This window comes from Oryzias latipes, chromosome 1 (assembly GCF_053564925.1).
Source record: "Oryzias latipes strain Hd-rR chromosome 1, Olatipes_Hd-rR_3.1".
NCBI lineage: Eukaryota > Metazoa > Chordata > Actinopteri > Beloniformes > Adrianichthyidae > Oryzias > Oryzias latipes.
Genome location: NC_136237.1, coordinates 8313723 through 8338368, shown reverse-complemented (window position 1 = coordinate 8338368; position 24646 = coordinate 8313723). Strand labels below are relative to the sequence as shown.

Genomic DNA, 24646 nt, shown 5'->3' with positions numbered 1-24646 from the left:
AGGGGCAAGAGTCTGGGCAGGCATCATCAGTCAGTGTAAAACCAATTGGGTTATTGCCCAGTCACTGCATGTTCTTCCGTCAAAGTCATCATAGAACCCATCATCATCCCCCAATTCCACCAGCATAGCCCCAACTTTCTCTTCATGGATGAAAATACTCTACCACATTGTTACAAAATTGTCACAGCTGGACTTCAGGAATTCATAGTAGGTAATTTGGCATGGCCAATAGTGTCCCCTGACCTGAACCCCATAGAGCACATCTGCAACCAGCTGAATTAGAGACTGGATGATTGTACCCCAACCCCAAGTGGCCTGGCAGAACTGCATGTAGCACTTGAGGAAGAGTGGAACACATTGCCTCAGACCATCATGAGGCTATTAAGAAGCATGCTGACAAATGGTAGAGATACCTGATATAGACATGGTTAGTGTTTGTTATTTGGGGATACCTTTATTATTGTCTTGAATTTGGGTGTATTAAATATCAAAATAATGAAAATTGTGTTTTCTCTCACTCATTATTTGTATTATTAAAGGAAGCTTTAATGTATTTCATTAAAATTCAGACCAAATAAGAAAATAACTCATGTTAATAACAAAATCCCTAACTTATTGTGAGTAGTGTATATATAACTCATCATGAAAACATTTGACTTCTGTCATTGACAACAAGGGTTGCATCACAAAATATTGAGGTGAGCTTTTGTTACTGACCAAAAACGTATTTTCTGCACCATTACACAAATACATTCTTTAAAAAAAAAACCCAATGTGGTTTCTTGGATTGTTTCCATTTTGTCTCACAGTTGAAGTGTATCTATGATAAATATTACAGACCAAACTTGTCTTTTTTAATAGACTTTAGATGACTGACAAATATCGTTTTGCCCTACTGTGTGAGTTGGGCGTACATACATACATACATATATAAATATGCATATTCACACACAAACACAGACACATGTAACTTAAATCAGCAAACTGCAGCGTCCGTCTTACCTACTATCTGTCCTCTCACAGTGTCGTTGTCGTTGGGGCCCAGCTTATTAAGATCAAGTCTCTGATCTGCAAACAACACATCGATTTATCTCTCAAAATGTCAGAAAGGTTGTTTATAGATTTAACTTATAATTAAATGTGAAGGTAAATATTTAAAAAAAAAATAACAGAAGACTCCTAAACTATAGAGCAAGATCTAAATAAACCTTTTATTTGGTGTTTTAATAGGGACTGGGTCAAAATTACGATAAATGCTGCATGATGAGGAAAACTCGTGATTTGCGATATTAGTGATCAATATTGCGATGATGATATAATACAATACATGAACAAATAGCAAAACAACTAAATACATCCAGACATTTCATTTCCATTTCACTGCACCAGTTTAATTAAAATAAGAGTCAACATAACTTGAATTTCACTCCAAATTACCCTCGTCTACACAGGAGGTGAGCATCTAACATAAAGGGATTTATTTGATTCGTTAAATACTTCAAGCTGCCATATGATTGCTATAGCACATTTAAGGTTACCATTTATCGCAATTTTCTGCGACTTTTATATGCGTATTGTACAGTTTGACATTGCGATAAGAAAAAATGGGCGATTTATTGTGCAGGCCTAATTATAATAATCTTTTCCTGTCAGTAAAATGGATTTATGATGTCTAAATATGATGGAATATTTTAGATAATGCAAAGATGAACCCAAGTTAAGACTATGTGTATTTGTTTGCTCTACAGGGTGTCTAAATAGATCAATTGTAATTTGCACATGTATCCTTAAGTGTCACCACTCCACTGCAGTATTTGAGTATAAGATGCAATATCATGAATCCTGTTTGAACAGCTAGATTACTTTTAAGAGAAGGAAAGAAAGTACAGTGGAAAACTTTCCTTGAACAGAAAATTTTTGGGAAAAATAATTAGTGTAAACCTGGAGGCCTGAAGTATGAGTTAATTCTTGTTTGAAGTGCTCTTTATGCATTTGAGCTGGGCAAACCAAGTCTACAACATGAGCAATTCCCCTGACCAGCTCAGGAGCACTTACTATTCAGGGCACCAAGCATGTGTGTGGCTGCAGGGTGAGAGGCTGAATGGGACATAACAGAGTGTAGCTTCTGGTTAAAAATAATAATAATAATTGGGAGGGACTGGATGCAAACTAGGACAGGAGATAAAAGGAAATTTAAAAAAAATAGAGAGCCTACTTCTCCAAACACCAACATTAAGATAAAACCAATAGGTCATGCCTTCAGTTTTTTTTTTGTAATTACATAAAAGCTGAACAAAGACTTTTTGTATGTTCTCACATACACCACAGTTGTCAGATCAGGACGTGTATCTAGACTAAATAGAGATGCCCAAATCTTTACATGGTAGGAGCAGTAAACCGATTTCCTTTTTGAACAAGAAAGAAGGAAAAGAGAGAGACAGGACTTTTATAGATCTTAACCACAAGCATTTACCACAGTAACTCTTTAGAGCTCTAACAACTGTGTGCTGCAAAAAAAAGAAAAAAAAACCAGCTACATAAATGTACGTGGAGACCAACAGCTTTTCAACTGTGCTGCTGCTGTTTAACCGATTCATTCTGTTTTTTAAAGTGTGGCTTTGGCTGTATGTTGGAATAAAAGTGAGAGAGAGAGCAATCAGTGAAGAAAACTCACTCTTACAATAGCTTTCTAAGTGGCCATTTTGAAACAATGACAGTGTGTGTGTTTGTTAGTTTGAGGGAATGTAGAAAGATAACCTGTGTCTGCTTTGCAGCAGGAAACTTTCAGGAAGCTGTGAGTGAAACCAGAGAAACTTCTAGTAAATGCTGGATACCTTCTTGCCAAATGGTTCAACAGCCCACCAAGCAGGGAAAATGAAACAATTTTGAATGAATATTCCTTTTGTGGGGGTTATTAATATTTCCCCCCCCCCGTTTTAGAGTTATTTTTTGTGCGTATAAGTGAGAGTGCACATATGTATAGTCTCTAGACTAAAGAGGGGCTGGTATTAAGTTAAGGTAGAAGACTAGATGTGCAAAAGCACAAAATGAAGTCTACAACATTTTCTTGTTCCTGAAACAAAGACCAGAGATTAAATATTCATTTTTCTTGTAACTAAAAGCTGAAGAAAAAAGTTGCACATGAGCCAATTAAAATGTATGTACACTCACTGGCCACTTCATTAGGCACACTTGTCAAGCTGCTCGTTAACGCAAATTTCTAATCAGCCAATTACATGGCAGCAACTCAAAGCATTTAGGCATGTAGACTTGGTCAAGGTGTAGGCGCCATACGGGCTAGTCGGAGTTTTTCAGAAACTGTTGATCTACAGAAATCTTGTTGATGGCTAGAGGTCAGAGGAGAATGGTCAGACTGGTTCCAGCTGATAGAAAGGCAACAGTAACTAAAATAACCAGTGGTTACAATCTAGCAGCTGACAAATCTGCAGCAACTGCATGATGCCATCATGTCAATATGGACCAAACTCTCTGAGGAATGTTTCCAGTGCCTTGTTGAATCTACGCCACCAAGGATTAAGGCAGTTCTAAAGGCAAAAGGGAGTCCGAACCGGTACTAGCAAGGTGTGCCTAATAAGAGGCCAGTAAGTATATATACACACATGCTTAATACAAATACATGCAATTGAAGAGCAAACAAAGTTCAAAATAAAAGAACTGCAGTAATATTGTGTATATTTATCAAACATATTCATTGGTATAGAGATGTTAACATGGACTATATCACCTAAAACCATATAATCTGGTGTGGTCATGTACCAGTTTGATTTTTTTCTTTTTTTGGAAGGTGACTTAAATAATAAAAATAAATAAACCATAGCTGGAAAATAATACCAGTACTTATATATTTAAAAGTATATACCTCACCATCAGTTAACTTCTACAATTAGAAGGATGGCATGATTGATAACCATGTAGCCATAAAATATATTATATATATATATTATATATATATATATATATATATATATATATATATATATATATATATATATAAAATGGCACAAAAGTTGGACCTTATTTTGAAGTTCTGTAAAGTTGATTTGTTTAGTTATTTTAAGAACATGTTTGCAGAAATTAATTAAATATCTCTATTAATGAGTTATTTAATTTCTGTTCCTTTGACTAAAATGGTCTTTCTTCAAAATGCACCTCGACAACATACTAAGGGTGTATTCAGACTGGACACATTAGGTGTGAACCAAAACGGCCACCGTAGCCGACGTAAACAGAGTAAGATTTTAACCGCAGACAACTGTAAAGCAATGATTGTCGTGTTATCAAACAAAAAAAGGTGTCAAACTCCTTGGAATGTTTATTTTTATACCGCAGACAACACTTCATACATGCCTTTCTGTGTCTTGTACGCGGCACGCGCCCCAGCACTGCTGTGCCATCACCCTAAAAGCTACCTCGTAGTTTCCCTAACAGAGTTCTCTTTTTAAAAATGGCATAACACCACAACAATAAGACACAGCAGCTGATGTGATGAATTCAGACTCATCAATACCATTTTTAATGTGAAGCACATTGTTTCTCACAACGTTTTCCCAACAATCTATGTCATAAACACTTAGCGTACTGTCATACCCGACATCTCCTCATCACTGCAGTTTCTAGCAACCTCTGAGTTAAAGCACAAACGGCACGTCTCCTTGACAGTAACTGCCTTGCAGCATGCCTCCACCATACCAAAGTAACAAGTAAAAAGCTTTGTTCCGGACGTTCAAAACTGGTAATCGGAATATAAAGTTTTAAAATGTTTACTGTGCCAATAAGAACTGCAAAGCGCAGCACGTCCATCTTTCTCTTGTTCTTTTGACCTGCCCTTGTAGTACCAGGCCAATGACTGAAGAGAACTTAAGTCACGTGCTTGTGCTTACAAGCTTTGGTCCATAACAGGATGGTCTGCCTGACGGCAGTCTGAATACAGACCAAACGCAAGGTTCCGGACTCGATCCGGAACAAATAAAGCAGACTCCATCCGGAACAGAGGAGTTTTCCAGTCTGAATACACCCTGAGTCCCAGATTCCAGATGTCTGCTGCAGGAAATAATTATTGGCAAGGACACAAGCAGCAGCAGGCTTGAAAGATATCAAACTGCTGCAACTAGAAAAACAGACATAGGGGAGACACATTGTTTGTCTCTTTTCTTTGAGACACTTGGTCTGGACCACAAATCTGAGTATGAGCCAAGCTAGGGATGTTTGAAGAACAGCTAGACCTGCTTACATAACCACCAGGTTGCAATTCAGCGACCACTGTGTTCATTTTGTACTTTATAAAAGCCGCACAGCGCTCTCCAATAATGGAATATTTGAATTTGAGGTTTAAAAAGCAGAAGTAGACGAGCAGACAGGACCATATCAGGCACAGTGATACACACAGAGGAAATTTTAAAGCAAGACTTACAGCCTGTGTCTTTAAGTCTGTTGATTGTGTTGGACAGGAGGCGGACACAGCCAAGAAAACCTGCACCTTGCTTTTTGTGAATCTTCTTATGGTTCCATACACTGATGGTGATGGAGTCTGCCTTTCCAATGTAACTAAAAAAGGAAAAGTGGGGGGAAAAAAATCATTTATTTCCTGTACATAATCTTGCCTACAGCACAAATGACTGACTTTAAAAAAAGGTAACAATTGATCTCTGGATGTGATAAACATTTAAATAACAAGCAAGCAACAGTTCTTCCTAAGAGTTTGAATGCACTGACAAAGGTAAAGTTCGTACATCAGTTCTGCATTTGCAGATTTCTAAGAAATGTGTGTTTGAGCAAGTTCATGGGAGCAGCACAGCCAGAGCGAGTCTAGTCGCGGTTGAAGACAGAGGAAGTCCCCTTAATGTGCTCTACCGCTGTCTGAGGCCGAGTCGGCTCTTGTCGTAAACACGGTTCACACAATAGTGCACAACCACATACTTGCTGACATAAATGTAATCATAGTCTGGCAGTTTGTCCAAATCTAAATTCTATTACACAATATATGATTCACAGTGGGGCTTTCTTACTGAGCACTTTGTTTGATTAAACAAAACTACAAATGCTGATAAACCGTTTTCTGGCATACTCACAGCAAAAGAAAAAAATCAGTTTTATTTAAAAATATTTTTTATGTTTGTTTTAAAAATGCTGCAAGATATCTAGGAGTTGACTGTCACAAATTGATGGCACTCCGGTCACTCCAATTTCATTCAAACAAAATCAGCTTTCTTCGTCTATAAATTCCTACATGGTGAAAATGTAGTGTTTAAAAAAAAATGCTGCTTTTGGAGTTTTTGGCATAGTCCAATTTTACAATAAACATCTTTTGAGATGCATTGTTGCAGATGTGACATTTTCATTTTTGTATTTAATATTGCTCAACTTTTAACAGATTTCCATGAATGAGGTAATGTTAACGAATGTAAACGTTTTCATATTTCAAGGGTTGTTTTGTCATTCTTGTTTGACTGTGTGGTTAAAAACACATTATTGTCTGGTCCATAACATGCCAGACGCTAGCACACAAACCACTACGAGTTTGGTGTGTTTGTTTTAAAAATGGTGGTTGTGTTTAAATTAAACGCATTGTTAATAAACACGTTGTTATAATAGTTGGTTTAAAATCAGAAAAAGAAACTTAGGGTGTTTATGACACTTTATGGTGAGTTAGGTCCACAGGGGAAAGACCCCACCCCCCAAAAGCTGTAGGCTGCTAATGGAGGTGTGGTGAGGTGGAAATTTGCCAAGCCCACTATCCCATATGCTTTCTGTGGCATGTTAGCCATTTCCTGAACCAAAGGAAGAGGCCAAATGTTTGGGAAAAGGCTCCTCTTAGTATCTGGACCGCTCAAACAGGAAAGAGTTACCAAAAGGGGTTAGAGGCTCATGTCTAAATACTTTTAAAAAAGGGGGTCAAAGGTTGTAACAAAAAATGTATTCTAAAAGATAAAAGGTTTTCACTAAAAACGCTAAACTTTTGAATTTTTTGTAAGAATTTACCATTTTCCTTCTTTGAGCCTTATGATCTTCATCTTTGGAGTAAACAGTCATCTTCAGAATTTTTCTCTGACACCTACAAATCAGTTGAGGAATCTAAATCTATGAACTCTGACAAGAACTTCATTAATCACATTAAATAACATAATCAGAATGTTACTGTCTCCGTAAAAAGAGAGATCCTGTCTAAAGACACGTATTCATCTCCAGCAGGTTAAAAAGCTGCTGTGGTCTGTGGACTTAGTCAACTTGCTGTAAGGCAGATGCAGTTCATCCAGATTGCTGCTACTTGGATCCTTAATGAAACCGGGAAGTACGATCACATCAGATCAGCACTCCCCTCTGATCTTTGCCCTGGCTTCATGTCACTCAGAAAATAGAATTTCTACTCTTCTTGTGTGCAAGTCTCTTCACTAAAGTACACCTCTGACATCTTAGTCCTATGAGAAGCACCTGGGACTCGGAGGAGCTCAGGGACAGACCCTCTGCTGGGTCAGGACTAAACACAGAAAAGTTTCCGCTTTATTTAGATAAAACCTGGAACAGTCTAACAGTCTTCCTGATGATCTTAGACAATCTTTAAGTTCAGAGTCAGAAAGAAACTATACTTTTCACTCGGTGCACAGAAGCACAATCTAGACCTGGACTCTTACTTTTGTTATTCTGTGATTTTACCAGTAGTTTAGGATTTGACGTTTTGGTCATTATAATTTTCCTGACCAGACAATTTTTGTTTATGTGCTTTCAGTTTGTTTTACTAAAATCTGACAAAATAGAAAACTGTTATCCTTTTTTTAATGAATTTTCCTTTGCCCCACATTTTCCAGGAGTCGGCCCAGCCTACAAATATCCTGTAGACTGAAACATGTAGATCAAAACACATCCCCGTATAAGAACACTATTTTTTTTTTTTCAATTGCATAAAGGGAGGACAATAACATGCCAGACATCTCAGAGCTCTTTTGAAGACTTACAGATCATAATGTTGATTCCACTTTGGGTCAAGAGTATTTCTCACAGTGTCTGTAGAGTGACATTGTCCTGAGCCATCCACAACCACTTTGGCAAAGGGATCTGGCAACCCTGTGGAAACAAATGCAAAAGGAGAGAAAAGGCTGACTTTGACATAGAAGTTTTTAAAAAGACAAATAAAGGCTAATATGTTACAATTACTCAAATTCTTTAACTTACTTCATGCAAAATATTATTGCAAAAAAGGGAACAATTTATATACATCTACTAAAAGTTCTCTCATGCCAGCTTTATTTTAAAGAAAGCTTTACACACCACCACCATATGATTTACCGGTATGTTGAAGAGAAGTATGGTATGAAAGATTGTATCTAGTTTATCTGGAAATACAACTCATGCTTCTCGGAGTTGGTATTTGCTCCTGTCAGTTGGTTTGTGTGGGAGTGTTTGAGTGAGAGCATTTTGAAAGGTAGACATACTCTGAATACATAAGCTTCAAAAAGAAGTTAAACTTGTTCAGTCACATTTAAAAGGTTTTTGCAATGTACAAGTCTGTTTGTGTAAATGCATCTGTGATTCTCACAAAAATATATCTATCTATAATCCAAAAACTATTATTAGTATTTACAGTGTTGCCTCACTATAATAGACAGACGGCCCCAAAGAAACTTTAACAGCATTGCTTCTAAAAGACTTAGAAAGCATCAAAAAACACCACGAAAAAATCTTTAATTTAATCTGTGTGTCATTTAGTATTTCCTAAAATACATTTAAAATACAACTAAATTCATTTTTGAAATTATTTGGACTAAATTGTATTATACATTCCTAATAGTCACAATGAATTAAAATGCAACACAAAATACTTACGAAAGAAGTCTTTCTTTGCCAGGTTCTTTGCACACAACACTAGAAAAGGAGAAAAGAACATTTTTTAGCAGCTGTTTATATTGGCTCAATACAAATCAGTCTACAAAATGAAAGAAAAAAAAAACAAAAACACATACTGACACTTAAATTGATGAACTCCAATAACACACAAAATACTATGTTTAGTTTAAATGTGTTGCTGGGTCAAGTTTCTAGATGCTAAGTTCCAGAAAGGTTTTTGCAGTGCCAGAAAAACAGATGATAGTTTTTACAAGTGAATAAAACAAGGAGATTAACCTAAATGCACCACGGCATGACAGCTTTAACCGATTTATGTGCTAGGCATTTTATTTTACATAAATGAAAACCTTCCTGTATTCTATATTATTTAAAATTAAGGGAGAACTTAGGGCTTCAGGATGTCATGTTGGACATTGAAGAGGTCTTTGAAGCAGGCCAAGGACTAAAAGAAGTGGGAAAGGTTCTGCAGGATTTGAGTGAATTTACTTATTCCCCCCTAACAACTCAGACACTTTCAGAGGTTGAAGTTTCCTCTTTTAAAAAACTTCTTAGCCTGTCGGATCTGCGAAGGTTTGTAAATACTAGGTAGGCCTGCACAATATACCGCAAATTTATCGTTATCCCAATATCCAGCTCTGCAATATGCATATCGCAAAAGACGGCGAATATCGCAATAAATCGCAAACCCAAAATGTGTTAAAACAATCTTCTAGCAGCTTGAAGCATTTAACGAATCAAATAAATCCCTTTATGCTTTGACCAATCAGATGGACGCCTTCCCATTGTTGACCAATCAGATGGAGGCCTATTATGTTAACCCTGGTCCTGAAGAGCCTCAACCCTGCCTGTTTTCCAGCTCTCCTTAACCAGCTTGCTGTTGATTGGCTGACTTGAGTGATTTCACATCCTGATTGACTGAACACACCTGATTTTGGTTATCATTATCGAGCAGTCTAGGGAGAATTGGAAAACAGACAGGGTTGAGGCTCTTGAGGACCAGGGTTAGCCACCCTGACGTTTGTCCCCCATGTCGATGAGGGTCATTTGGAGTATAATTTTTAAACTGTTGCAATGAAATGGGAATGATGTTTTTGTTTATTTTTCTATTTGTTTATTTACCGCAAATTTATCGTTATCGCAATATTGATCACTAATATCGCATATCGCAAGTTTTCCTCATATCGTGCAGCCCTAATACTAGGCATTGTGACATGGTCCAGGTGAATACTTGATTCTGATTGGCTGCTGGGTGTGGATTAAAAAGTGATAGATAACTCACAGCGATAAAGCACACAAGAAAATGAATGTTCGGTCACGTATCACTGCGCTGGTACAAAACTCAAAACATACGTTGAGATGCATTACTCCACAGTTTGTAACAACAGCAAGACAGCAGAAAAGGCATGGGTGATTTTATTGTTTCCTTTAACATTCTCGGTGAATTTGATAATTTTGAAGACTGGGATGCAGCAGAGGAGAAAGAGAGAAGAGAAGAAAAAAAGGGGAGATGAGATACAACCAAGTGACACTGGAAGAATTAAACTATTTAGAGGATGAAGAGGACGAGATAAACACAAAGCAAATCACAAAACGGGCAGTTAATATATTTAGAGACGTCCTAGCTCAAAAAAACGTGGACTTTGAAAACTACACTCTCCATGACAGTCAATCAGATGACAGGATGATCAGATCTCAATGACAGTTTGCTGCTTTTTTATGCGTCTGTTCAGTCCAAAAAGGAAGAAGGACAATACAGTGTTACCACTCAGAGGAGCTTGAGAGCCAGCATTAATCGCCACATAAGACACGCCAACATCAGTAGCGACACTGTTTTCAAGAGCAGCAATGCGGTTTTTAAGGCAATAATGAAGTGCTACAGAATGAGTGGGAAAGACACCATCTCCCACCATTCGGACCTTGAGAAAATCAGATGCTCATCTGCGCCGTCTCCCCGACACTCCCCATGGCCTAGTAAGAAAAATGAGGTTTGACATCCAGGCGGGTTTCGCTCAACGTGAGCGGACCATGGCATCTTTTAGGATCAACAGAGACAAGTTAGAATCCAAACAACCCACAAAAGTAAAACCTAAGAGGATTTATGCAAGGCCCGGGGATCCTCTGTGACCAGTAAAAGGTTTCAAGAAGTACATATCTAAATGGCGCAAAATATTTTTATCGTACCCAAAGGGCTCAATCACCGCAGCATCTGAGGATTGGTAAATGGTAAAGACTTGCATAGCGCTTTTCTACCTTCCTCGAAGGCCCATGATACTTTACAGTCCCCTTCACCCATTCACACCCTGATGGCGGTTCTGCTGCCGAACGCTGGCACCAACCTTCCACCAGAGGCAAGATAGGGTTCAGTGTCTTGCCCAAGGACACTTCAGCAGGGCGGGCAAGGCAGGTTTTGAACCTGCAGTTTTCCGATCAGAGGTCGACCGCCCCACCGCTGCCCCAAAGTACTCCAGGGAGCCGATGGGTGTCAACCACCTGGGAGAAATTCATAGTAAAATAAGTGAAGCATAGCACTATGTTTTGCCTAACCTCTCTTCTGCTCTTTTTAAGAGCCTGTGTGTTTATTATGGTTTCTTTAAGGTCTGATTTACACTCTCTCAGAAGCCTGTCTGGAACCACGCCAGATCATGTCTGTGACAAGGCACCGCTATGAAAGCAGTATGCAGGCTTACTGGGCTCCATTTGATAATGGTAAAGACTTGTATAGCGCTTTTTGTCCTCGAAGGGGGAAAACCAGCAGTGGTCAGTGTCCACAAAGTTAAATCTCTGTCCTTCAAACAAAAATATGATGGACATGCCAGTATCTCTTTCAAATTTTACCATTAATAGCAATATTTAATTTAAAATAAATATCTCTGTCTTTAAGGCCAACTTTATTTGCTCTATACAAAATTAGTGGGATAGATGTTAAATAATTTTTGTATTAATTGATAAAAATTTGTTTTTTGTTAATTGTTGATATTTCCGAGAATAAAATCTAGGAAACTACTTGTGGTTTTTTTTTCTTTGAAACAAACTTTGCTTCATCATCTGGACAACAACAAGTGGTAAGAGGTGCACAATGATGCTTTGTTTAATCATGACCATCAGCACATGATCCCACTTCCCTCCGCTACAGTGCACTGGTTGCCATGACAACATGCCACACCACGTAACACATATTCCACGTTTTGTGAAAAAGTGATCTAAACTGGAAAAAGCCACAAGAATAAAGCACTAAAAACTGTTTCAATATTAATTTCTTTTGTAAATGATCATGGTATAAGTGGGATACTGGCATTCAAAGTGTCCATATGTAAGGGTTACTGGCCAACAAAGTATGCATTAACAGAAATGGAAGCCTGAATCATCTGACGCGAAGAGGAGGACGGTTCAGGATTCCACAGCGTGCGTTAATTTATCTCTTATTTGGCAAAATAATCATTAATTACTATTTGACCTTTTTCTTTAAAATAATACTGTTTTAATTGCAGGTCATTTGTAAAAGCCATTGTTTGTCAACCAACTGCATTAGTCTTATTGATTGTAAAGGATGTTTTAAAACCCAATCCAGTCGTGTTTTTGATCAGTTGTTTAAGTGTTCCCACTGGTCTTTTAATTATGATTATGCCGTTTTTAGGCAAAATCCAAAAATTGGTGTCGTTTTCTATGACAGTTTCTGCAAAGCGCCAGCAGTTCATCAGAACTGAATTGACTCTGTGTTTACTATTTTGATTTTATTTTAAGCTCTATTAACAAAGTTAATGTTGAAATTTTTATCGTTCAGAGTATTACTGGTGAGAAACTGAATGCTGACATAAGTGTTGTACTAATGGATATGAAAATAAGCTAAATGGTTTTTATATTACATTTCACATTTTCTTTCCAAGACCAAGATCAAGTTTGTTTGCCTGTTTTTTGACAGCCATTGTTTTATTGAATAAATGTAAAATAATAAAAATCAAATAAATAAATTTACATTAAGCCTTTCCTCACATATTTGTCACGTCTGTAAATGTTTTTTTTTATTAATCCAAGCCTAGAACAATATTCGTTGTCTTTGCTTAAAACAAGATGTAAGACGCAAAATCTTCTGCCTCCGAGCGGCAGAGCCTGATGGTAACGTTGTGTTAAAGTTAGCTATCCTATCCCGGCCTCTCGTGGGCGAGGGAAGGGGGAACCCTGGACAGGTCCCCAGTCTGTCGCAGGGCAACAGTCACACACCCCTGCACACTCACATTCACTAGGGGAAATCACTTAATCTGATGTTATTTGTCTGGCAGAGACCTTACTTATTCTGCCTTTATCTGCACCAATCTGTGTATTCTGAATCAGCTACAAATCTATCAACAGTATGATGATTCCACTTACGTTGAATATCCATGGTTTTCATTCCTTGTCCAAGGGATTTAACTATTTGAATGAATAATGGACATACATTGTAAGCGCATTGAGCATCTGGAAAAGCGCAGAAAAATCCAATCCATCATTATTATTATTATTTTAATAGATACATTGCACCACACATTTAACCCAGAAAAAAAACACAAATTAAAAGGTTTATTAAAATAGGAAAATCTTTCATTAAAGATGTTAATGTTTTTGTGATGTGAGAATGCCCCACAACTAATAACGTGAAAGTATACAGCAATGGGTGACATATTCATGCTTTCAGATGTAGTGATGCAATGCAAAAAAAAAAATAATGCAGCAGGAGAGGATGCATTGGACATAAATGCTTCCACATGATGTAAAAACCGTTTCAGTGCCAAACAAACGTATTAAACCTGTGCAGCTTGTGTGTCCAAGTTACATGCCAGAGATGCAGACTAAACAGAGCTGGAGGAAGTTTGGGTAAAGTGCTCTGTGCTGCATGACAAGATCTAACCACAACACAGGGAACCAAGATGCCAAAGACCAAATAAAGTAGACCTATAGAACTAAGACACAAAACAGCAGAAACCTACGTTGACACACAAACACCAACCTATAGAACTAAATATTTTCTCTTAGAGAACCAAATTTCTCATATTCACTAAAAAATGCCATAACAGAATTTATAAACTTAACCAACTGTATTGTAACATCATTAATTCTTACACATCATTTGTCCTGAGGCTAATAAAGAATATATTTTTATTGAATTTATTATTTTAGAAATTGCGGCCAAGATGCATTAAATGCATTACTCTTTTTTCTTTAAGCAATATTTTTATTTTTTTGTATGCACAAAAAAAAGAAAGAATTAATTTTAATGACAATTCTGAAAATTTTCAGGTTAAAACAATGGCTGTCAAAAAACAGGTAAACAAACTTGATCTTGGTCTCGGAAAGAAAATGTGAAAATATTTGTAAACAAACTGCATCAGAATAAAATTTTAATTCAAGAGTGAAATTCAAAATAAAATTAAAATTGATTCAGTATTTTGGTTGTTACACCCGGTCCCAATCAATCAATCAATCAATCAATCAATCAATCAATCAATCAATCAATCAATCAATCAATCAATCAATCAATCAATCAACCAATCAATCAATCAAGGCTTCATTGTCACTTGCCCTTGATACAGCTGCATTACAGAGTGAAATAGCGTTTCCGGGAAGCATGTGATTGAAGGGTAAAACCGAACAAAATACTAATAGGCACCTATAAACTTGGGAATAAATACTGATAAATAAAAGAAGCAACCACCACACTATCCTAACCCCCCACCCCACCCCCCAACTACCGCCCATCCTCACTTTTAATTCCACTCGTTTATATTTCTATACAGCCAAAAAATATTAAAAAGATTGCATATTGGTGTTATACGTCCAACCAATCAACAGGTCCCGTTTATAAAATGTCCAATTTCACATGGAAACAAGAACATTGTAACCGTTGATCCAGGTTTAGCTGTTTAGTAGGTGTGTAATAATCAATCATTGAGTCGATGAATAAATTTATCCAACCAAATCAATCTGTTTGAGGAAAGTTGTTAATGGAATCAATATACAGTGGGGTAAAGTATTTAGTCAGCCAGCATTAGTGCAATTCATCCACTTAAGATGAGAGAATCCTGTAATTTTTGATAAGTATACATACAACTATGAGAGACAAAATGAGAAAGAAATCCAGAAAATCACAATAGGTAAGCAGCTTGGTGCGAAGAAATAAAAAATTGGAGCAATTATTAGGAAATGGAAGACATAGAACATCACTGATGTACTATGGTCAGATTAAACCAAAATAGAACTTTTAAGTAAGAACTCTACTCGTCTTGTTTGGAGGCGAAAGAATGCTGAATTGCATACAGCAATCCTTCTCCTCCAAACAAGACAAGTAGAAAGAATGTTGAATTGCATACAAAAACACCATACCTGCTGTAAAGCATGAGGGTGGAAACATCATGCTCTGGGGCTGTCTTCCAGCAAAGGGACGACTGATCCGTGAAAAAAAAACGGACGAATGGGGCCATGTATCATCATATTTTGAGTAAAAACAAAGGCATTGAAGATTACACGTGGCTGGGTCTTTCAGAATGACAACGATCCCAAGCACACTGCCCAGGTAATGAAGGAGTGGCTTTGTAAGAACCATTTCAAGTTCCTAGAGTTGTCTATCAAGTCTCCAAATCTTAACCCCATAGAAACTCTTTAGAGGGAGTTGATAGTCTGTGTTGCCCTGCGACAGCCCCAAAACAAAAAAAAAAAAAAAAAAAACAAACAAAAAAAAAAAATCGCTGCTTTAGAGGAGAACTGAATGGAGGAATGGGCCAAAAATACCAGCAACAGTTTATGAAAACCTTGTAAAGAATAGCACAAGGGTGGCGAACACACGGCTCTCGGCGAATAAGCCTGCGTCTTTTTGCATCTCATCATATTTTCTATATAATGTGCCTCATTTCATGGTTTTTTCACTCTTAAACCACACTCAAATCCATCAGAGTATTAAAAATAAACAATAATAAAAGTAATTTGGCAGTGTGTGTGTTTTGATGCTGCTGTCGACACATAAGTGACTGCCAATCATTTGCGCGGGTTACGCCCAATGCCGGAAAAAATTACTAAACATTTGATGTGCGTGCAGAATGTTACCCTCATGGTCAAAATGACGAAATTCAGAGTATAAAGATAAACACAGGACGTTTCTGGAAGAATGGGAAGATTCTCACTTTTTCACTGAGTGAAAAGGCAAGTCACTATGTTTATTATTATGAGCTTTTAGAAGCAGTAAAATTGTTCATGGCTGAAGAACAAAAGGTATTCCGGAGAAAATGAAAAACTCTTCCTGATCTGAGACAAACTGTCTCCTTTATTAACAAGTGGAAGCTTTTCGGAGTGCACATTGAAAACGGCAATCTGTCCAACTTTCCTTCTTTGCGGAGCTCACAGCAGAAGGCTGCAATCAAAATGAATAAAGCGCAGAACGTGACGCTGCTTGTGCAACTGGACGGAAACTTTACTTTGCGGTTTGAGGACCTGCAGCAGAAACGACCACAGATCACTTTTCTCATCGGTCCTTTAATGCAGAGACTGACTGCCTGAGATCCCCGCTTGTCACTGATGAGGCAGCGAGCAAACCGGAAATGATTGAGCTGAAATCTCTTTGAAAGAAGGCCCTGTTACGTTTTGGAGAACGGAAAAATACCCGTGTCTGCTGTTGATTTTCTCCTCAATAAATGTCTGCCAGTCCCTGTCTATTACATTGAAACACGTGAAATCAAGGCATCGGTCCGTTCTGACCGACATTCACGTAAAGGAACTGCTCAGAGAAGCTACAACTGGCCTGGGGGTTAGCCCCGCCTTTAGCCCCCAAGACTCATGGGAAGTGGGGAAACTTTGGTGTAAAACCATGAGTGAGGGGGCTGTGAGCAGAAGTGACCGCCATGCTGTTTGTGCAACGTTGATGAATGAGCTGAGTCATTGCAATTTTTTTATTATTCCATCAATTATCAGCTTTTCATGCAAAAAGTCTATTAATAAATTTTAAATTAAAAAAAGTTATAAAAGCAATTTTTTTCAATGAAGGTCAAAATTAATGTATGCTACACACAACTGAAATGTAATGTATTTAATGTGTCTATTGTGAATATGGATTACTTAGACACCAGAAGGATGCTCTAACCTTATGTTTGCGCATTTGTTTGTGTAAGGGTCATTGAAAGAGGAATATTGATTAGTTATAAAGAATTACCAATTAAATATTGTTGGATGAACGGTGAAATACTCAGTTTTTATCATCATAAATCTGACTTCAGAGGAGTCAGTGCCTCACCAGCCATCAACCTAACCGCACGTCACTGAGTAGTTGTGTGTGTCAGAGAGAGGCAGAGAAAAGAGTGAGATAGAGAGTGTGTGTGTGTTGTGTTGTGTGTGTGTATGAGATGAGAGAAAGGTGCCTGTGTGTGTGGAGGGGGTATCTGACCTCCAAAGTAGTCGCCGTGTTATCTCTGGCTAAGCAGCATTTGTGTATTGAGGGTGGACCATTTCCTTCAAATAAACAAAAGTGCAATACTTGCTGTTGTATTGTAGGGAGAGGAGTGTTTCATGGAAAATAATATGGCTCTAATTGCGTGTTTGTGTGTGTAAGTCTTGGCAGGTCAGTGCCTGGTGTGGCTCTTTGACTCTCACAGTGAAATAATTTGGCTCTTGGTGTCAACGCCACCCCTGGACTAGCAGAAAACTTTTGGTTGCTGTCATTGTTACATACCCTTTTTTGGCAAAGTATAAAGTTGAATTTTTGTCATTGACCAAATACATTTTTTCCACTATAATTTACAAATAAATTCTTTAAAATTCTGATTGTGATTTTCTTTTTTTTCTGATTTTGTGTCTCATAGTTGAGGTATTCCTATGATGAAAATTACAGGCCTCTTTCATCTTTTTAAGGGGGAGAACTTGCACAATTAGTGGCTGACTAAATACCTTTTTTTTGCCACACTGTGTGTGTGTGTGTGTGTGTGTGTGTGTGTGTGTGTGTGTGTGTGTGTGTGTGTGTGTGTATGTGTATATATATATTTATTTATAATATATAAAGTTTATCTTCAGAAGCTATTTCAATAAAATTAACTTTAATCTCTTTTCTTATTTTGAATCTACGAAAAACAGGGCGAAAAAAACTGGGCGATATGGTCTAAAAATAAAATCTCCGATTTTATTGTTTTTAATCCGATATCTGTTTTTTTCCCCGACGCCCCCCCCTACCTAAGGAAAGCAATACGTACAAATGGCAGACAACTTAAAAGCAAATTTTGCTATTATTTAATCAAATGCAAGACAAATGTACCCCCCATTTCTGGGATGAATAATAAATAAATGAACACAACCTTGGAAACAAAGTCCCAGCTGTGTTTTAAGTCTCACTTTGTAGTCTAGACTAAAAGGAGACAAACATTCACCTTGAGAGTAGCACCATTTTCTAAAAGGATTAACGATACAGCTCATATCTGGGGTCTAAGGTTTTAATTAAATTAATAAACCCCGTCTTCTCCACGGTATATATGGGTACCATGTCTTTGGCTATATGCAAAGCGACCGCTTCGGTGATTGTTCTCCACCGTGCCCCTTTCAAAGGGATGGGTACCGAGCCCCGTATTGAAGGAGATCCGGGACAACATTCTTCAAGACTGCAGTATCCGTAAGATCCGACCTCAACAGTTCTGCTATGCTATGGAGAAGTCGCATTTTTTTGTGTCCCACAAGATATAAACTAGAGCTGTGACGGTACGGGATTTTTGATCACCGCGCTGATGAAGCAGCAAGAGTCGCGGTCAAAGTCGCGGTGGCAGCAAACCCATACCAGTTCCAAACAACAGATGATTTTGTTCCTTTCTCGGGAACAAACTTCCCACTCTCACCGGCAGCCTTGCTGTCGCTTGCCGTTTCATGTGTGCTATGATATTGTTGTCTGTTGCTTGCCATACCGCCATGTGAAACTAACGCTACGGAAGCTCTGGTGAGCCAAAAATGCGCCAATACACAAAAACCAGATTTAGCTATTTTTTTAAGTCGGCCATAACAAAAAATTCGAATTCATTCATTCAATCCATTTTTCGCCCAGGCCTACCTGAATTGTATTTTTACTACACTCCATTAAATGTATTTAAATCGAGAATCAGCCATCAAGAACTTTGCAAATATTTATCAGTCCTTACAGCCCTAGTCATAAAGGCAGAAGAAAACTGGTTTATTTGCCACTGGTACAATGAAGGATGTTTTAAAGCATTTTTGGACAGTTGCCTGGCTGAGTCAGAGGATGAAGAAATACCTCAATACCTAAGCCAGCTCACCAGCAGTCTTTCAGCACACATCCTGGGATGTTGTCTGAGCACACTGCTTTTGTTTAATCTTCTTCGTGATTTTCCACATGTCGGTTATACTGATGGTGTTAGATTTTGGGCTTCAAAGCGCTCAAAGAAGTTGTTGAGTCTGTCAGGAAAGGAAGTTCCCCCATCTTTGACCCTCTGTCTGGGCTAATATTCTGTCAGCAACTGGACTCCCTGCCAAATTTGTTGACTTGACTATCGAGATATTTTCCGTGAATTTGGCAATGTAGCAAGTGACCACTTCTGTATACATGTCAGTGTTTATATAGCCTTCTGGGAGGCTACTACCTTGAAAATCTCCTAATAAGTGTCCTTAAAGCAGTCCTGAAGTGCAGAGAAAGCCCATAATGTCCACATGTGTTTTATCTATGATCCACAGCGCTTCAGAAATGGTTTCTGTGCCGGTACCAGCACAATGGCAGATGATCAGAGCAACCTGAAGGGGCTTGCTCTATATGCATCAGGAGCGTTTTGCCAAATCCTAATTCTTCCCCTACCCCTACAGCTTCTCCCTACCCCTACATTTAGCCCTCCAAATGGAGTTTTTTTCTTCTTCTTTTTTAAATAGCGTATTTTAATTCAGACATAACTCCCACTCGATCACGTCATCAATACTCGCAGTCATCCACATTAGTGACTGGCTGCCGGCACTCTGAAAATGCAGAGTTGCAAAGTTTTATCACTTTAAAAAGGTCATGCTAAAACAAAAAGTCATTACTTACATTTATATGTAAACTTCTGTGCTTCAGAGCACACCCACATGAAGAAATGGCAAGGCAAGTTTATTTGTATAGCACAATTCGTACACAAAGTAATTCAAGGTGCTTCTCTGAGGAGAAATGCGTTTCTCCTCTGCGGCACAGAGCAACGCGGATTACCCTCGTGGCAGAAGGATACAAACCCCTTTGCTGTAAGGTTTTCCCATTCAATCGTCTATAATTGAAAGGATAGGGAGAAGCCGGAGGAGTAGGGGAAGAATTTGAATTCTGCCTTTGTGTACATCAAGATCAACAATTTCTCTCCTCTGGTTTTAACGTCAACACATTGTTTAAACTGGGGGTCTTTAAATTGGTACAATTGTAATCCTCTGCAATTCACTACAGAGCTGCCCAGGTGTTTTGACAACAGTTCACTAATGACATCATGCAACTCTCTGATTGCCTCGTTAACGTTAGCACCTGGTGGTACGTAAACAATGGCTATGAACTTTTTGTTTAATTCCCTCTGCAGATATAATGGTCGGCATTTCATAATAAGGAACAGGGAGCAATGTTTGATGGCTAATGTGAAGTTGATGCACCAGTTACTGTTGATGCGTTTACATCAATGCCGGGCGTTGACGTAAACGCCCGGCGCTGTTGTACGGCCATGTCTGGAATGTTGTCCTGGAGCCGCGTCCACGTGAACCCAAACCAAATCTATTCACTCCCTACAGGTTGTCCTCAGCAATTGAAGCTTGTTGTGAAGGGAGCAAACCTCAAAGAAGTGCCATCATTGCTGGTCTTGTGGGATTATTCTATAGTCTTGCGCATATCCCAGCTCTCTTTCCCTTCTTTTGTTTATGTTGACATTGCTTACGCTTCCTCTTCCTCCAAACGATGTTAGCGTAGTGTTCGTAGCACCAGGATTTTACCAGCGCATCCAACTCTGACACATAGCAGAATCTTTCAACCATAAAATATGGCTGATAGACTTCTTACGGAGGAAAGGGAACTAACTTCACAAACTTTACTCTTTTGAACCCCAGAGAAGCCGCTGTGTTCAGGTGTGCCGCCATCAAGTGAAACAGATGTGTCCATGTATTTGAAGCTTCTTTAAAGATCATTTAAATGTAATGCTCCTACTCAAGATTGGTAAATTATTTTACATATGTTTGTTCTTAACTTCTTTGGCCAGACCACTCTTAAATAAGATATAATACATGTTTTTAAGGGTGTATTCAAACTGGAACGGTCTATTCTGTTGCAAACCAAAGCTTGCAAACAGAAGCATGTGACTAAAGAACTCTTCAATCACTTGCCAGGAACTTTAAGGGTGGGGTAAAAACTACAGAAAGCAATCCTTGTCGGGATAGTCCACTTATTCCACCTTCGCCGAACAATTCTTAATGTCTGTATGAAGGTCTGGTGAAACACTTTTTACTTGCTACTTTGGTACCGTGGAGCCATGCTGCAGGGCGGTTCCTGAGGAGACGACGGCTAAGAAGGTATGCTGAGAAGTACATACCGTATTTTCCGGACTATAAGTCGCTCCGGAGTATAAGTCGCACCAGCCCAAAATGGCATTATAAAGTAGAAAAAAACACAGATAAGTCGCACTGGACTATAAGTCGCATTTTGAAGGGGAAATTTATTTGACAAAATCTGTGACCAAGAACTAATAACTTGCACAACCTCATATGACACAATCATAGCAGACTGTTTATCTCATAATTTCACAGTAATTCTTTCTCATACTTATTTATTTATTCCTTTCATGAAGCATCATTGGCCAACTAATACTCTGTTTTTATTCTGTATTTGTAAAAACAGTTGTCATTTTTATTGCATTTCTGAATCTATGAAATCATTGGAAAATAGTATATTGTGTTTTTAGCCTTCAAGATCTTATTGTAAAAAAAAGTTTGCTGATTCTCTGAGTCACTTAACATACTCTTAACACTTAACATACCTCATACATCAAATTCACCCAGGAACATCATCTCTGTTCCTCACAAATGAACATAACAGGAGGGTTAACAATGTATTTATTTCAATTTATTTCTAATATAAGTCGCTGCGGAGTATAAGTCGCACCCCTTGCCAAACTATGAAAAAAAGGGTGACTTATAGTCCGGAAAATACGGTATATGACATATAGAGTGTCAGAAAACAGTGTGTATCACGTTACACATTGTTTTAATGAAGTTGAATTCATCTGACCACATTTCAATGAGTTGCTGTCTCTCATCGTCATGGTTACTACCTATCTACTCTGTTTACATACCATAATGCCCAGCTATGGTGGCTATTTGGTCCAGTTGTTCTGTTCTGAACATGGAGCCTAATCAGACTGATGAAACTCAGAGCGAACCAGAGCTCAGTCCAATTGGAAACTAACTGAGACCACCCAGAGAGGCGTTCCTGGTCCCGGACCAGGGTCTGTTTGGGTGTATTCAGACTGAAAATGTGTTCCGGATTATCAGGGGAAACGAACTCAAGTTCATTTTCAGTGAACCAAATGTGTCCAGTCAGAATACACCATTAGCGATGAACAACAAAAATTTAACAGTGCAAATGTGTGGATTTGCATTTTTCTTAACTAAGGATTGCAACACTATGCCTTTAAGGTTAGACTTTAGGTATAAAACTGATGACCGGCCACTTTCTTCTTCTCTCCATTTAAAATCAGGCGGCACTTGACTCAAATGATTAACAGAGATTATTGTTGTTCTGAACTGACAGGTGAGTGTTCAATGAACCTCTGAGTGAGAGCAGTAACTGAGAGTAACAGTTCGAAAACAAGTTTACAACTAGGATGTTTATCATACCAATAAATCCAGATTTTAAGAAAGCAGAATAATTTGAATGACAGGTCCTTTACCTTTGACAAGCTCCAAGTACCAGACAGGGCGGACAACAAATAAAATACACCCTACTAGTAACAACACATGGAGCAATAAATAGATAACTTGAGTTTGAATAAACATTGTTGCAACGAAAAGAAAAACGCACAACTTTCTTCCAAAAAAAAAAAAAAAACACTTCACCTACAGTAAAATCAGAAATATATAGCAATAGCCTTAATGAAGATGGCAGAAATGTTCATTGTTTGATCCCAAAGATCAAACTTGGTTTTGCAGGAAAATAGCCAGATCAACACAAGAGATTTTATTTAGTATTTGCTCAGACAAACGTTACATGAAATGTACTGTTCTTAGGCTATGGTGTTTAAACTATAACGTGAAAATAAAGCCAAAAACTTGAAATCCCTCAACTGATTTTCACTCTGATACAAGAAAACCAAACACGGTTGTTACAAAGCCACAGAGCAGACAGTAAAACTGCCATGGTTTTCTATATTAAGTCTAAATGAAGATCGTCTCGGGCATTAATCAAACTCAAAATTAAACTCAATTTTCAAGCAACAATAAATGGTGGAATTAATTAAGACTTTTCATTTTCTTAGCACCAACAATATTTACTGTATGAACAGAACTGTTGGTCATTATAAATGTTGTATTCCATTTCCAACAAGTCTATGAGAAAAGAAGTCTCACATTCCTGAGATTCCATCAAGAAACTACTGAAGCCCCTTTTAAAAGCATGCTCAATAAGGGGGACCTCTGGCAGTTAAAGAGGACATGCATCCTGAAATGATACCCTTCAAAAATGTTATAATAATACAAAAAATTATACAATATTTGGATATAAGAAAGGGCAAAATCTTTAAATATTTGGTCCATGGGGAGGCTAAGAAGAAAACTACATTTATCACCTCTAAAGATTTAACTCAGAAAAACTTGAGTAATGTGTGGAAAAAGTGAGTTCAGCTTGTGCACTTCAGCAACAAAAGCATGAAAACGTTGAACTTGAAAGTCACGTGTAAATAAGAATATGAAAGACCATCGTTCAGCCTCCGAAATAGCCAGGAAGATCGTCTATATTACGTCAACACAACAAAGTTGTTGCCACAGCTAAGCTCTGCCCGTGTGAAAACCCCTGTGGATAAGAAAGGTTTAATACTTCTTTGTGATTTTATCCACACGTTCGAGTCAACCCAACTTTGTGTAGTGGGTAAATAAAGTAGTTGTAGGTCACAGGTGCTCAACAATCTGCATTCTCCCAGAGAATGATTAGCATCCAAGCTAACCTGCTAGCATGACTGAACGCCGTGCAAGTTCGCTTACCTGTCAACCGCACCTTCACTGGGCCATTTCTCCGGACTCCTTGGTTCGACATTCCCTTTAGTATTCCACCCTAAAGAAAATCCACCACAAGTATCTAATTCATGGGTCGAAGCGGAAGTGTTCTGAGCCGATATCTCCTAAAAGAATCCGCGGGCTAGCTTCGAGTTAGCCTGTTGTAATATCACCATAGCAAATCACCCTGACTGTACTTGTAACAGAACAGTGTCGCTAAGCTGCGAACGCGTTTCGCCTGTAAACCCATGTTTTTTTTCCCTTTGACAGAAACGGTACAGAACTGCGCTCCCGCGTGCCACCGGGAATCAAACCAACGGCTGCTCCTCCATTCGGACGTGCGCTTGTGCTGCTCGGGCTGCTGAAACTGAAGTTGGTCGCCGCGGTGGTGAAGGCTGAGCTTCTGCACGCGGACGAGGCGCAGGCACATCCGGCACAGCAGGCAAAACAAAATACAGAAGAAACGACATCACAAACAAATAATCTCCATAGAAATGACTCTATAAATAAGTGGTTCACAAATTAACTGTGAATACGACTCTCTATACGGTCTGCATAGGTGTAACACAAACATTTGTGACCCACT

The 24646-nt window shown here is 38.3% G+C and overlaps 1 protein-coding gene and 1 long non-coding RNA gene across 9 annotated transcripts in view; one reads left to right on the top strand and one right to left on the bottom strand.

Moving 5' to 3' along the window:
- The window catches only part of LOC101159489 (E3 ubiquitin-protein ligase SMURF2), a 41947-nt gene extending 17463 nt beyond the window's left edge, over positions 1–24484 (bottom strand). For all 8 annotated transcript variants that reach the window (XM_023960352.2, XM_023960356.2, XM_023960354.2 and 5 more), the window contains exons 1-5: positions 24049–24484; positions 8839–8877; positions 7971–8079; positions 5432–5565; positions 1003–1068 (exon numbers count right to left, since the gene is read on the bottom strand). In XM_023960352.2, coding sequence (XP_023816120.1) covers positions 1003–1068; positions 5432–5565; positions 7971–8079; positions 8839–8877; positions 24049–24100 — 400 coding nt within the window. In that variant the 5' untranslated portion in view covers positions 24101–24484. The remainder of the gene's footprint in view (positions 1–1002; positions 1069–5431; positions 5566–7970; positions 8080–8838; positions 8878–24048) is intronic.
- On the top strand, positions 7898–11155 carry LOC144982259 (uncharacterized). Its single transcript, XR_013647292.1, has 2 exons — positions 7898–9444; positions 10061–11155. It is a non-coding gene; the product is annotated as an uncharacterized LOC144982259 (long non-coding RNA).
- Positions 24485–24646: the final 162 nt, after the last annotated feature.